The following is a 13,774-nucleotide window of genomic DNA, read 5'->3' on the forward strand; positions in this document are numbered from 1 at the left end:
TTGCCCTTTTGACGTCAACTGTAATCCTGATTACATCCGTAATATAGACTCTGCCTCATTTAGCATTGAAGACGAGGTTTCAGGCTACATACTTCAACTTTTAACCACAAAAAATCATTATTTCCCCTACAATGCCCACATGGACGCCTAACTCACAGGCGTTGGATCAGATTGTGTTTATCCTTGCGGGAACTTTATCGTCTGACACCAACGTGCGATTGCAAGCTACAGATGCTTTAGAAAAAGCAAGACAGCAAACAGACTTCGACAATTATCTTCTGCATATTTTGATCAATGGACAATCCCTCGAGTCCCAAGTTAGGGCATCTGCCGGACTCATGCTGAAAAATGACCTCATAAAGAATCTTCAGTCAAAATCTGAGGATTTGAAATCACATATATTACAAGAGATCCCTAAAGGGCTGTTGGACTCGCAGAACCTGGTGAGAAACATTACAGGTAATGTCATTACGACGCTATTTTCGATATTTGGTGTCCGTCAGTGGCCCAACATTTTGCCCAACCTCATGGAGCTCGCTTCTGGTGCTGCAGGTACCGCTGAGTCGCAGGAGGGCGCTATGAGCGCCCTGTTGAAAATCTGTGAAGATTCCGCTCGTCTTTTGGACCGCGAATATAATGGGGAGCGGCCTGTTAATTTTATGGTGCCGCAATTTATTGAATTGACCGGCTCCCCGAATCCAAAAGTGAAAGCCAGCGCAATTGGCTGCATCAACCAGATTCTGACTATCAAATCACAGAGCATGTTCATCCATTTGGATGAGTTCATGGCACGTTTGTTTGGTCTTGCAACGGATGAAGATTCTAACGTGAGAACCAAAGTGTGTACTGCTTTTGCGAGTATCCTCGAAGAACGTCCGGACAAACTAATGCCTCATTTGGACGGCGTTATCAACTACTGTATTCATTCTATGGGGGACTCGAACGAGGAAGTGGCCCTGGAAGCATGTGAGTTCTTATTGAATTTGGCGACATCTGACATGCCTGAGGCAATAGTCAAATCCAAACTTCCGATTTTGATCCCAGTACTTTTGGAGAAGATGGTTTACTCTGAGATGAATGTGTTTTTAATTGAAAATTCTGATGAGCAGGAGAACGAGAATGTCGAAGACAAAGATGACGACATCAAGCCTCAGATGGCTAAAGGAAAGGAGGCCCACAAGCTTGCCAGCAAGAATACCACCAACAATGACCAAGAAGAAGATTCGGACGACTCTGACGACGAGGACGATATCGATGGATCCATGGAGTGGAATCTGAGGAAATGTTCAGCTGCCACCATGGATATTCTAGCTACCAATTACCCTTATGAGGTGTTGGAGGTTTCCCTTCCAATCATCAGAGAGAGAATAATTTCTCCACAGTGGCCTATAAGAGAAGCCTCGATTCTCGCTTTGGGAGCAATTGCCGAGGGCTGCTTGGACCAGGCTTCTGCTGAACTGCCTTCCTTAATTCCATTCCTTGTCGAACGACTGAAAGATTCTGAGACCCGGGTCCGTCAAATTACGTGCTGGACGCTGGGTCGCTACTCTTCGTGGGTGTGTTCTGAAGCATTGAGCGGAGGCTCCTATGCTAACTACTTTGCTCCAACGTTCCAGTCGATTATGGAATGCGCCTTGGACACAAAGAAGGTTGTTCAGGAGAGCGCCTGTTCTTCGTTAGCCGATTTCATCGATTCAGCTCAACCCGAGCTGCTTGCTGAGTTCGTCGAGCCATTACTGCGCCATTTCCAAGCTTATTTCAAGAAATATCAACGGAAAAATCTCATCATTCTCTACGACACCGTGCAAACGTTCGCCGAGAAGGTTGGCGACCAACTGTGCTACAAGCCAGACTATATCGAGATTCTGCTACCACCACTTATAGAGAAATGGCAGCAGCTGACCGATAACGACAAGGATTTGTGGCCACTGTTGGAGTGTATGTCTTCCGTTGCAGCTGCTTTGGGCGAGTCGTTTGCTCCATATGCGGTGCCGGTTTACGAGCGTGCATTCCGTATTCTGGCTGTGAGCATTGAGCAGGCAAGAATGTCGAATGACAATCCAGGCTTTGAAGCCCCTGAGAAGGACTTCATCGTCACTTCCCTTGACCTGATCGATGGTCTGGTGCAAGGCCTCAAACAACACAGCGCTCAGCTGATTCAGCAATTTGACACCAACGAAGTGTCGCTGATGAAGCTGGTGATATACTGTTTCGACGACCCAACAGACGATGTTCGTCAGAGTGCTTATGCTCTTCTCGGAGATTTTGCTATCTTTTTAATGGAGCCACTAGTGGTTCCGCATTTACACCAGGTGATGGTCTGTATTGGGAACGAGGTGACGAACAGAACCTTCCGCTCTAGCGCAGCCTGCAACAACGCGGTGTGGGCGCTAGGTGAAATGTGCTTACGTCTTTCCGCAGACATCTTCAAGCAGTACATTGCAAATTTCATGAATGTGCTGATTCCTCTTCTTCTGAGCACTGACGTCGAACAAACGATTCTTGACAACACCTCCATTACCATTGGACGCATGGGGGTTCACAACGCCGCAGATATGGGACCGTATGTTCCTCAGGTGCTTGTCACCTGGTGCTCATTTATGAAATATCTGGAAGAAAACGACGAAAAAGAAACGTCTTTCGAAGGAATGTGCAACATAATCACAGCCAACCCAACTTCTCTAAATCCACACGATGTTTCTGGGCGCATGGCTATCAAGCACTTCATCGACTGCATCGCATATTACGAAGCTCCATCCAATAGACTGGGAAGCAAGCTACATCTCCTTCTTACTGGCTTCAAGAGCGGATTAGGCGACGCAGAGTGGAACGCTCTGTTGTCGGAACTAGATCCGTTTGTTGGCGAAATCCTAAAGATGAAATACGGGGTGTAGCACAAAAATATATTATACACTATAATTAATTTAATTCAATAATTTAATTTTGCATTCATCTATTTGATTCTTCTTGGTTCTAAGAGCAATTCACCAATTGGCAAGTCGCTGACTCCTTTACCAAGAGCATATATGGAGCGGCCACGAAGTACGGTTTCCACCACGCGGCCGTGGAGCTTGCGCCCATGGAAAGCTGTGAGTTTATTTTTGAAGAACGTGCGGACATTAGCAACGGTATGATGAGCTTCAGGATCAAAGATGGCGAAATCGGCGTCCATGCCTGGTGCAATGGACCCCTTTCTATGTTCTAGGCCCACCTGTTTTGCTGTGTTTTCGCAGCACCATCTTGCGATATCTGTGAACGAGATGCCAAAGTTAAGGCCTTCAGAGTAGAGCAGAGGCAAGCCAAAACCGACCGAAGAAATTCCTCCCCAAGCTTCAAAGAAATCTCCCCTTTCCAGTCCCTTGAGCTCAGGGGTGCACGGGGAGTGGTCACTCACCACTGAAGTGATTATTCCCCTCTTGAGTCCGTGCCACAGTTCTCTACGATTATTATCCGTGCGGATGGGAGGACAGCACTTGAACTGGGTGGCTCCGTTTGGAATGTCTTCTGCTTTGAGTGTGAGATAATGGAAACACGTTTCTGCTGTGATTGGCAAATTTAGTTTTTTCTGAGCGTACTCGATCATTGGCAGGGCCTCTTTGGTTGCAAGGTGGACTATATGCACGTTTGTGGAGGGATATTTTCTAGAGCAAGTGATGATGTTTTTAATGGCGGTGATCTCGAAAGAATCTGGTCTGGAAGCAAGGAACGAGGAGTAGGAGGTTGGATCGACAGACTCGAGCTCGCTGTTGTCCTCGATGGCTTTTTCCAGGGGAGTGATCTCGTCGTCCAACGAAAGAGCGTGGATCTTTGGCGATTTGGCGAGCTGCGAGATGGCACCGATTGTTGGCTCCACTGGATGCAGTGTTGGTGACGAGGCCAGCAGTTGAGCCTGGTGGTCGGTGAGTCCTTCGTAATGGTGGTGCACGTCGATCGACGCGTCGCAGTCGGAATCCATTTCAGCGTGGAACAGGAGCACTGTCGAGAACCCATTCACGCGCTTGAGAGCCTGCTGGATGTATTCAGGGGTGATCATGGGGAACTCACTAACACCACTGTCCATCAAAAAGCCCTTGAAGCCTCGGACACCGGCCTGGATAAGAGGAACCAGATGGTCAAGATTGGTAGGGACCAGCCCACCCCAAAAAGCGGTATCAACCCAGCACTGTCCTTTGGCAGCCTCCAGCTTGAGATAGAAATTTTCGATGGTTGTTGTAGGGGGGACGGCATTCAGCGGCATGTCCACAACGGTGGTCACACCTCCGCTGGCAGCAGCCTGTGTTCCGGTTGCAAAGCCTTCCCACTCGGTCCGGCCGGGTTCATTCAAGTGGACATGTGCATCGACAAGACCTGGCATGATGACCAGGGGATCCAGCTTGCGGTAGGAAACCACGTTGTATTGGGCGAACATGAGATCTCCATCGTCCAGGATGCTTGGAATAACGGTCAGAATCTTGCCGGAGTACTCTGAATAAATGATCGTTGCTGGGCCAACCCTATCGTTGGCCACTACTCTGGAAGAGGAGATGGCTTTGCTCATAAGGTTAATTAACAGCGTGCCCAGTGGTTTAAAAGATTTTCGGTGGATTCCGTACAAGGTGCAAGGTGTCGCCGAAAGCGGAAGCTTTGTTATCAGCAGCTACCGCCTGACCTAACCGATAACGATTATCTGAGAGGCGGAGTGGTAGCAACCGAACAGTGTGCACGGGGGGTTGTTGTCGCTGTACTTTCCGTACCCGCCCGAAGGCATTGCAGCATATCAGAATGTTGTCTTGTAAGTTCTTTATCTTTGTTTCTTTTTTACGTAGCCAGATCTATACACCCGTACACCGCGTGGAAAACCGTTTTTTTCTTCCGCTTCACAGTTTTAGCATCTCCTGCAGGACACCCGACTGGAAGTCTTTCTGGAAGTCTGACTCGACCACCTTGCGCAGCTCTGCCTCGGCCTCATCGGGGCCAAGGCTCTCGAGTCCTCCGCGTTCCTCGACGCGTTTTTTCCATTTTTTCAGCGCCGTCTTAAGCACCTCGTTGGCTTCCAAAATCTCCGGACTGCCGGATCTCGTCTGTTTGGCTGTACGTTTGTTGATATCGTCCAGGTCGCTGGCCTTGCGCTTGGCCATCTCGATGATCTTCCTTGGGAACTTCACGATCTCAGCCACGTGTACACCGAACGACTGGTCGCTCACTCCTGGCTCCACCTTGTAGAGCAGCGTAATATTTTTCGCGTCAGAGCTGGTATCTGTATGTGCCACCACTTGAAGATTTTTCACCGCAGTGTACTTGTCGGCTAGCGCGGTGAGCTCGTAGAAATGCGTGGCAAACAACGTGAACGCGCGGATCTCCTTGCAAATGTGCTCGGAAATGGCCCAAGCGAGCCCAAACCCGTCGTATGTCGAGGTTCCGCGGCCGAGCTCGTCCACAATGATAAGCGAGTTCGACGTGGCAGTCTTCAGAATCGAAGACATCTCGAGCATCTCTGCCATGAACGTCGAGACGCCTTTCAGCTGCGAATCCGACGCACCAACACGGGCCAGAACAGAGTCGAAAATACACAGCTCTGCTCCCTCCCCGGCAGGCACGTAACAGCCTATCTGGTTCATTAAAGCGATAACTCCCATGGTACGGATGTAGGTCGACTTACCACCCATGTTGGGTCCTGTGATGATGAGGAATTCCTCTGAGTCGCGACAAAAGTTGATATCGTTGGGAATGAACGACAGTCCGTCCTGTTGTTCTAAGCATGGATGACGCGCTTCCCTGAGACGGACGCGACGCTCCGGGCTTCCCAGTCCGTGGATTTTTTCCGGCCGCGTGTACGGAACCGGCGCAAAAGCGCAGGTATGGGCAAAAGAGACCAGCACGTCCAGCTTGCTCAACTCAATCGACAGCTTGAGGAAAATCGAGGAATATGTCGCGGTGATGGTGACGATCTCCTTCACCACCTCCGACTGGCCGTTATCGTACTGCTCCTCCAGCGACTTGACCTCCGAGTTGAGCTGGCTGAGCTCAGAAGTCGTGAAGTAGACTCCCGCCTTGACCGTAGACAGCTCTCTGTACTTTTTCTTACCGCGAATACATGAGCTGTCGTTTCTTGTCAGACGGAAACACCAGCCGTGAACATGGTGGATCTCGAGTTTTAGTTTCTTGTCAAGCTCCATTCCCAGGTCTTCGCCTGCTAGTTCGTGTTCGTGGCGCATCTGGGACTTGACTTGCTCGATCTTGTGGCTGATTTCCATCAAACTGGCGTCGAATTCTGGATTGATTGCTACCATCGAACCCTGTGCGGACGACGCATTGTCCAGAGACTCCAGGTCCACGGTGGTCTCCACCATCTCCTGGAACTTCGACAAGGCGCCAGCGTACTGGGCGATTGGCTCGATCCAGAACTCCTGGAACAGTTTCCTGACGGCGTTTTCTGGTTCCAAGCTGTCCATTGAGGTTCCCAGGAAGTCAAGCAGGTCTGGCAGTCTGATGCACAGCTGGTACAATCTAATGACGTCGTCGAGCGACTTTGTTCCACGCGGATTGGCCAGCCTTTTCACGAGTCTCGAAATGTCCGGCACTTCGTTCAAAAACTGCGTCTGCAGAGACTCGCGGAGGTTCAGGTCGTCAATAAGGTGGCCAACAATAGAATGACGGTTTTGGATTTCCTGGACGTCAACTAGCGGCTGTTTGAGCCACTGCGACAGTAGTCGGGTGCCCCCCACCGTCTTGCAGTTGTTGAGCAACCCAAACAGAGAGGACGTCTTATTCATCGTATTGTTGTAGTTTGGCGGCGGAAACAGGTTCGTGGCTCTCACGGCCGCGTAATCGAGCTTCATGAACTGCTCAAGATCGTACTTGACCACGTTTATGGATCCAAAGTTGGACTGGTCAGCCAACAACGAGAGATAGACAAGAATGGCGTTGCAGCAGGCGAGCCCCACGTGTAGCGACGAGAGCTCGTTCGCCGAAAGCGTAAGCTCGTTTCCGGTCAATCGCGCAACGTCCTGCTCGATGTTTTTGTCTGAAAAGTCGGCAGAACGGCCCTCAGACACGACAATGTCGCATCTATCGATCAGCTGTTTGATCTTGTCCATATCTGGGTCGGACGATGCAGACGCAGGAACCAGACACTCCTTGACGCCCGTTTGGATCAACAGGGCCTCCAGGTTCGAAAATAGATCGTTGTCGTAAAATTCTGTCACTCCGAGTATTTTTGCGTTCGGGTCGTAGAACGAAAGTCCTAATTTCTTGCCCTCAGAGGAAGAGCTCACGAGCTTGAGAGCGGCCAAAATCGAGACAGCATTCAGGTCAGCTGTGTTGATTAGCTCCTCAATTTCTGAAAGATTTCCCGGCGATGCAGTCCGCATATTGTCCCAGTTCTTGGAATATATCTCCAGCTTGTGGCCCGAGTCCACCACCACCAATTTCAGCAGATTGGCAAAAACAGCGGGCGACAGCGTGATGTACTGCACGGTACGTTTCTCTGCGGTCGCGGTCTTCACCACAGACTGGGTTTTGTATATCAAATCGGCCACCAGCTCCGCGTCCTCATCCAAAACAATATAGTACTCGCCCTTGTCGACGACGCGCAAAGTGCGCGCAGACTTTGGAGGCAGTCTGAAATACTTGCTGTAGAATGACGATTGGTCGCGATCGTCGGCAAATTTCAGCTCTGGACGGATGCTCGACATGCTACTGTTGCTTATGGATTTCTAATTTTTTTGATGTAACGCGTCTTCGTGTTTTACAAGGTGCGAGGTGTACATAATTCAGGCAGCGTCGTAAGAGCGTGTGGACGAGGCAATGGGTGCAGTCTCGTCGTCCGTATCGAACTCCTCCGGCTCCTCTTCGTGCTTGTACAAAAAGAACTGTATGAATATGCAGAAATCCAGCGCCAGGGTCCCCAAAGACCCAGCCAACCAGGACGAGTTTACCAACAAATATCTGTAGCCTGTGCTGACGCTCAGAATGGACACCACGTAGGTGATGTTTCCAAGACATGCGAAAAGGAAGAACATGAACGAAATGCCCTCGCAAGACTTTCTTTCGAAGTTGAGCAAAATTTGAGGGACCCGAGACCCCAAATACAGGACTGCGCAAAGCCAGCCAAATGTCTGGGCAAGCGGATTGAACTCCAGACTCTCGTCGTCTGGCGGCGGAGAATTGTTGTCTCTTGACCCACCGAAAAACCAGCCGCCGAAGCCAGATACCACCACGAGCAACACCATTAGCAGGTTGTAGAACAGCTCCTTGCTGCGTTCCTGAGATCCGTTCATGTTCACGCCGTCAATGTCGTTGAAGCTGCCCACGTCGCCAGTCGTGTCTGCAGCATCTTCTTCGCCGCGACTTATCACATTTTCAAGCAACGGCTCGTGCTCGGTGAGCGGATTGGCGGGAGATAGGTGGATAGGGTCCACATGTTTCGGTTTGCCATGGCCGTACACCAGACACTGCCAAAGAAGAACCACGTCCGCAAGAGTGTAGTAGATGGCCAGAACAATCATGGTGGGCAGGACTCCTTGCAAAATGGCGCCCACAACATTGAAGAGGTCGCCGAGTAGCCAGAGAACAACGAACATGAGCGAGAGACCCTCGGCGCTCGAGCGCACGAAATTCTGGTAGATCTGCGGCGCAAAAACAATAATCCAGCAGGCAATCGAGATAGAGCCGGTGATCCCCGACACGGCCTGGGCATCTATGATAAGGGGGCTCGGAGGAGGAGCCATGGAGCAATGTGGAGTTTCAGAACTGAAAAATTTTTGACGTCGCGTCGATCGACTTGGAAAAATACTTTTCAATACTGCTGCCAATGGAGAAGCCCTACCAGAGACAGAAACCGGTCATTCCGGAGGGGATGAGCAAGTCTGCGTGGAAAAAGGAGCAGAAACGGCTACGATGGGAGGAAAATAGGGAAAAAATGCGCGAGACACGCAGAGAAAAACGGAAAGCTTTGAAGGAGACCAGGAAGCTGAAAAATGCTGATAAGCCAAAGCGCGACAAGATCGAGCAGCAAGAAGCCGGCTATTCGGTTATTGTGGACTGCGATTTCGACGATTTGATGCTTGAAAAAGAGATAGTGTCCATGAGCAACCAGTTGGTGACTAGTTACGCAGACAACAAAAAGTACCCTTACAGAGTGGATATAACAGTGACGTCCTTTGGAAAGCGAATGAAGGAGCGGTTCGATCGCGTGCTCCCGCACTACCAGAACTGGAAGCCAGAGCACATGAAGTTTACCGAGGAAAAGTTAGAGAGCGTGCTACCAGAGGATTTATCAAAGGTTGTGTATCTAACGGCAGACACAGACGAAAAGCTCGAAACATTGGAGCCAGGAATGACGTACATTGTTGGAGGCATTGTGGACAAGGGCCGTCATAAACTGCTGTGCAAGAATAAGGCAGACAAGCTAGGGATTTCCACCAAAAGGCTTCCAATAGACGAGTATATCAAGGTGAGTGGCCGTCGAGTTCTGGCCACGTCGCATGTGGTGGAAATGTTGATTAGAAAGCGAGAGTTCGACAGCTGGAAAGACGTTTTTGAGGCGGTGATTCCGATGCGGAAGGTGAAGAAACCAAGCTGTGGAGGGACTGGCGACGAGAAGGAGGAGGAAGAAAGCAGCAACGATTCTAATTAAAGTGTAATATAAAACGAGACCTGCTCATTCATTCTTGTTTCTCTGCGTTCGATTTCTGTTCTTTTAGTCTGCGCTTGATTATGGTATTATTGTAAGTGCCCAGCACAAAGTAGCAGAAGTTGAAGAACACGGCCCACTGGTTGGGCTTGAGGAAACTCTGAGCCACAAGCATGAATATAGGGCTGGAGACCCACGAGGAGCGAATCACCGAGACCAGCGATTTCTGTAGCGCAACCTTAGTTTTCCGAAGCACGTCCAGCAGCTCTGTTTTGGCAGAGGATAAGTCCTTAATATTCGCGATATTGATGTTAGAAATCAGCGAGATGTAGGAAATCATAAGAGCTGAGATGGCTGGCGTGATAGTCACCATGGAGGTGAGGATTTGGGCTAGTCTTTTTCTTGGGCCAAGTGGTGGACGATAAGCTAAATGTAATAGTTTGTACGCGTAATGGGTAAAAGGCCCATTGATTAGAAGGCCATACAGAAACATCAAAGGGACGCGTTTTGTGACGGAGTGAGATAGCTGCACCTCTTTGAATCCGATCTTAATAGTTGACTTTCTGGATTCTCCAGCAAAGCAGGTGGCTAGTTGTTCATTTAGTCCGTTTAGGATTGCCGCAGTTAGCGCCTTGGTGGCAAGTGGACGGTTTTCCAAAGTGTCGAGGTATTTTCTGTTCAGATCGGCGAGCATAGCAAAGACGCGGTATAATGTATTTATCTTTTTTTTAGCACTATCGGCTCGTTTATCTGCCCATTTGTTACCCTCCTTGGATTGAAAAATTTTTAAATAAATTTTTGTTAAAATTCAAAGTTGATTTTATTATAACAATTTAACTATGGCATTCTCAGACAGAGGCGGCAGAGGCGGCAGCAGAGGAGGTCGTGGTGGTTTCAGAGGAGCACCAAGAGGCGGAGCCCGTGGAGGAAGAGGTGGAGCTCGTGGTGGCAGAGGTGGTGCTAGAGGTGGAAGAGGCGGTGCCAGAGGTGGAAGAGGTGGTGCCCGTGGAGGAAAGGCTGGTGGAAAAGCTGGAGCCAAGGTGATAATCGAACCACACAGACATGCGGGAGTTTATATTGCAAGAGGAAAAGAGGATTTGCTCGTGACCAAAAATCTCGCACCAGGTGAGTCCGTGTACGGAGAGAAGAGAATAACTGTCGATGAGCCTTCCAAAGACGAATCAGCCCCAGCTACCAAGGTGGAGTACAGAGTCTGGAATCCTTTCAGATCCAAGCTTGCTGCCGGTATCATGGGAGGGCTGGATGAGCTTTTCATTGCTCCTGGCAAAAAGGTGCTCTATCTGGGAGCAGCTTCCGGTACCTCTGTTTCCCACGTCGCTGACGTTGTGGGACCAGAAGGTGTTGTGTATGCTGTTGAGTTTTCGCATAGACCGGGCAGAGAGCTGATTGGTATGGCCAAGAAGAGACCAAATGTCATTCCTATCATCGAAGACGCTAGACATCCGCAAAAGTACAGAATGTTGATCGGTATGGTGGACGTTGTTTTTGCCGACGTTGCCCAGCCAGATCAGGCCAGAATTATTGCCCTGAACTCGCATCTCTTCCTCAAGGACAAGGGAGGAGTGGTCATTTCCATCAAGGCCAACTGTATCGACTCTACTGTTGACGCAGAGACCGTTTTCGCTAGGGAGGTGCAAAAGCTCAGAGAGGAGAGAATAAAGCCTCTCGAGCAGCTTACCTTGGAGCCTTACGAGAGAGATCACTGTATCGTGGTTGGAAGATACATGAGAAGCGGATTGTAAAAGGCTTATAGAGGTGTAGCTTGTACCAGAATAATGTGCGTTTGAACTAGTAAAAAAAAAAAAAACCTCTGGCTGTGCAGCAAATAGTTTGCAACTCAGATTTTAAACAAATCTTTTTGTTATAGATTACAAGCCATACTTTCCGAACAGAGGCCACTCTTATTTTAACAAATACCACGCAGCGGAGTATCCAAAACATTATCTCTTGATGAGTCGACGGAATTCGGTCATCGAGCTTCTTTCCGACTCTGAAGACAGTTTTGTGGTCCCTACTTCAAATAGGCGTCGTGTGCGGCAAAGGCGTCAGGACCGGTCTACCACACCCGCAGAAGACCCAATAGTGATACTCTCTGATGCCGAAGAGGCCCACTCAGATGGAGATGTTGAAATCACAGGCGAACAAACTCTGGCACCACCACAACGAAGGGCTTTTTCCAGACAACGGCCTGGTTTCACACTGTACCAGCCCAACGGACCCGTTTTCCAACCAGATGAGTCTGTGCGAATATCCGGAACACAGCGGTCAATAGCAGCAAATAGACCACGCAGGCGACTTCGTCCCCGGTATCCCAGACGAGCGAACAATCAAAGAGCGCATTTTACCAATGAATACATCAACGAAGTCCTCCGCAACAACTGGATGGTGAACGCTTTCCGACTTGGACGAACAGATAGTGACAGTTCAATAGCTTCAAGAGTGCTGTACGACTTACGCTCGCGGGTACCGTATGTCAGACATCTAAACAGAATGGGATTTATGCCTTTGGCCGCACATCAAGTCGATTTTGGCCCACAAGAAGAAGGCGAAGGAGACGAAATACCCCATAGCATAATGGATGAAATCAGGCGCAGGGAACAGGAAGAGGAAGATCGTCGTGTCAGATCGAGGTCAAACATGGCGAACAAGATGAAAATGACACAAGAAACCAAAGCACTGATACCTGAGGAACAGAGAAATATGTTTTCGAATGGATTTTCATCCAAAGATACTTCCGTATGCATTCTTTGCGGCGTCCCATTGGTCGAAGGAATACCAGACGACTTCGAAACGAGCACAGATATGGAACTGAAGCGCAAGCTCGTGGTGCACGACAAGTTCATGTCACCATGGCAATTCACTAAGAATCTCACCACCGCAGACAAAGACCTTTCACGCAAGGTATTTTTTGGTAGATGCGGCCATGTTTACTGTGGGAGATGTATCAACAACATCAACAGATACGCAAAACAGAAAGGCAAATCCAGGCCTAAGAAGAAAAAAACCGATCTGGACAAAGTTGGGGTGGAGCACATGGATTTGAACGATCCGGAGTACTCAGCTCCCAATCGTTGCGTGGCGCAAGATTGTAAAAGGCTTTTGACAGGTAACTACTTTTTCCGCGAGTTATATGTCTGATTCATTGTCATTAAGCGTATGTGAAAGAAGGAAACTGTACACATTCATCGTCGTCATCTTCATAGTCATTGCAATGAGCACATTGGCGGATATAATACGAGAGGTTGACGGGGTATTCTCCAGACTCGACTGTCTCGATATCAGTCTTAGAGCTCTGTGGGTATAGGGGTATTTTTGGGTTAATTTGATGGTGTTTGAAATCTGGTAGATTTGCGCTTAATGGCAGCTTAACGTTTTCTGACAAAAAGCCTGGAGCAAATGTAATTTTAAGTGAGTCAAACAGGTAGAACCTCTTATTCTTGTAGTTCAGCGCCTTGAACTCAAGCTCATTATGGAGCTTCTTGATGTTTATTTTAAAATCTTTGTCTGACTCTGAGTCATACGTTATTGTGCTATTTTTGCGGAATTTGATGATTTTTTTATGATTTTCTTTCAAATTTGATAAGTCGTAAGGAAAGAACAACAACGAGCTTACGCTTTTCTCGTTATTGTAGATAATTAGCTGTAATTTGCCCTTGATTGGAATTTCGAGACCGGGAAATTTACGTTTCGAGCCTTTGGACCTGCGTTCCTTTTCTTTAGCAATGTAGTAATCATTCAGATTGATTTCTGCAAAATAGGGCGAATCGGATATGTCTTTCATGAATGAGGCCGTGAATGGCAACATGATCTGCTTCTGATACGTTTGCGAGCATGCCGAAAGCTTCATGGTAAAGGGGAGTGGTTCCGACGAAGTTATCAATTCTGAGAAGACCACAGACGAGGAAGACCTTCGACGTCTGGAAGCTGTGGGGGTCGGAATTCTCTTTGAGCATCTAAAGCACTTAGTGAGCTCTATGGACTTCTTGGACTCTGATCGGAAGCCCTCGAGGTCATCTAGTGTCGATAGCTGCGACAACGACGACCTTCTTTTCGACATGACTAAATTAAAGAATATTTGTAATTATTTCTTAATTCCGCAAAGATAAGGGGTAAAATGTTACACTGCCACAACTATTGTCT

At 48.7% G+C, this 13,774-nt stretch overlaps 9 protein-coding genes across 9 annotated transcripts; 4 read left to right on the top strand and 5 right to left on the bottom strand.

The window, feature by feature from the left end:
* Positions 1–131: 131 nt before the first annotated feature.
* On the top strand, positions 132–2,894 carry HPODL_02327 (Transportin, cytosolic karyopherin beta 2; the record flags this gene model as incomplete). The annotated part of the gene is made up of 1 exon (XM_014081955.1): positions 132–2,894. One exon carries the CDS (start codon positions 132–134, stop codon positions 2,892–2,894), a length of 2,763 nt encoding a protein of 920 aa, XP_013937430.1.
* Positions 2,895–2,953: 59 nt separating this feature from the next.
* On the bottom strand, positions 2,954–4,537 carry HPODL_02328 (uncharacterized protein; the record flags this gene model as incomplete). Its single annotated transcript, XM_014081956.1, has 1 exon — positions 2,954–4,537. One exon carries the CDS (start codon positions 4,535–4,537, stop codon positions 2,954–2,956), a length of 1,584 nt encoding a protein of 527 aa, XP_013937431.1.
* Positions 4,538–4,856: 319 nt separating this feature from the next.
* On the bottom strand, positions 4,857–7,673 carry HPODL_02329 (DNA mismatch repair protein MSH2; the record flags this gene model as incomplete). Its single annotated transcript, XM_014081957.1, has 1 exon — positions 4,857–7,673. The coding sequence occupies one exon, from the start codon at positions 7,671–7,673 to the stop codon at positions 4,857–4,859; it is 2,817 nt and encodes a 938-aa protein (XP_013937432.1).
* A 78-nt stretch (positions 7,674–7,751) lies between these two features.
* Positions 7,752–8,708, bottom strand: HPODL_02330 (Protein RTC2; the record flags this gene model as incomplete). The annotated part of the gene is made up of 1 exon (XM_014081958.1): positions 7,752–8,708. The coding sequence occupies one exon, from the start codon at positions 8,706–8,708 to the stop codon at positions 7,752–7,754; it is 957 nt and encodes a 318-aa protein (XP_013937433.1).
* An 83-nt stretch (positions 8,709–8,791) lies between these two features.
* HPODL_02331 (uncharacterized protein) lies at positions 8,792–9,616 on the top strand (the record flags this gene model as incomplete). Its single annotated transcript, XM_014081959.1, has 1 exon — positions 8,792–9,616. One exon carries the CDS (start codon positions 8,792–8,794, stop codon positions 9,614–9,616), a length of 825 nt encoding a protein of 274 aa, XP_013937434.1.
* A 28-nt stretch (positions 9,617–9,644) lies between these two features.
* HPODL_02332 (putative membrane protein) lies at positions 9,645–10,307 on the bottom strand (the record flags this gene model as incomplete). Its single annotated transcript, XM_014081960.1, has 1 exon — positions 9,645–10,307. The coding sequence occupies one exon, from the start codon at positions 10,305–10,307 to the stop codon at positions 9,645–9,647; it is 663 nt and encodes a 220-aa protein (XP_013937435.1).
* Positions 10,308–10,452: 145 nt separating this feature from the next.
* Positions 10,453–11,376, top strand: HPODL_02333 (rRNA 2'-O-methyltransferase fibrillarin; the record flags this gene model as incomplete). Its single annotated transcript, XM_014081961.1, has 1 exon — positions 10,453–11,376. One exon carries the CDS (start codon positions 10,453–10,455, stop codon positions 11,374–11,376), a length of 924 nt encoding a protein of 307 aa, XP_013937436.1.
* An 832-nt stretch (positions 11,377–12,208) lies between these two features.
* On the top strand, positions 12,209–12,772 carry HPODL_02334 (uncharacterized protein; the record flags this gene model as incomplete). The annotated part of the gene is made up of 1 exon (XM_014081962.1): positions 12,209–12,772. One exon carries the CDS (start codon positions 12,209–12,211, stop codon positions 12,770–12,772), a length of 564 nt encoding a protein of 187 aa, XP_013937437.1.
* A 10-nt stretch (positions 12,773–12,782) lies between these two features.
* HPODL_02335 (uncharacterized protein) lies at positions 12,783–13,691 on the bottom strand (the record flags this gene model as incomplete). The annotated part of the gene is made up of 1 exon (XM_014081963.1): positions 12,783–13,691. The coding sequence occupies one exon, from the start codon at positions 13,689–13,691 to the stop codon at positions 12,783–12,785; it is 909 nt and encodes a 302-aa protein (XP_013937438.1).
* Positions 13,692–13,774: the final 83 nt, after the last annotated feature.

Source organism: Ogataea parapolymorpha, chromosome I (assembly GCF_000187245.1).
Source record: "Ogataea parapolymorpha DL-1 chromosome I, whole genome shotgun sequence".
Taxonomy (NCBI): domain Eukaryota; kingdom Fungi; phylum Ascomycota; class Pichiomycetes; order Pichiales; family Pichiaceae; genus Ogataea; species Ogataea parapolymorpha.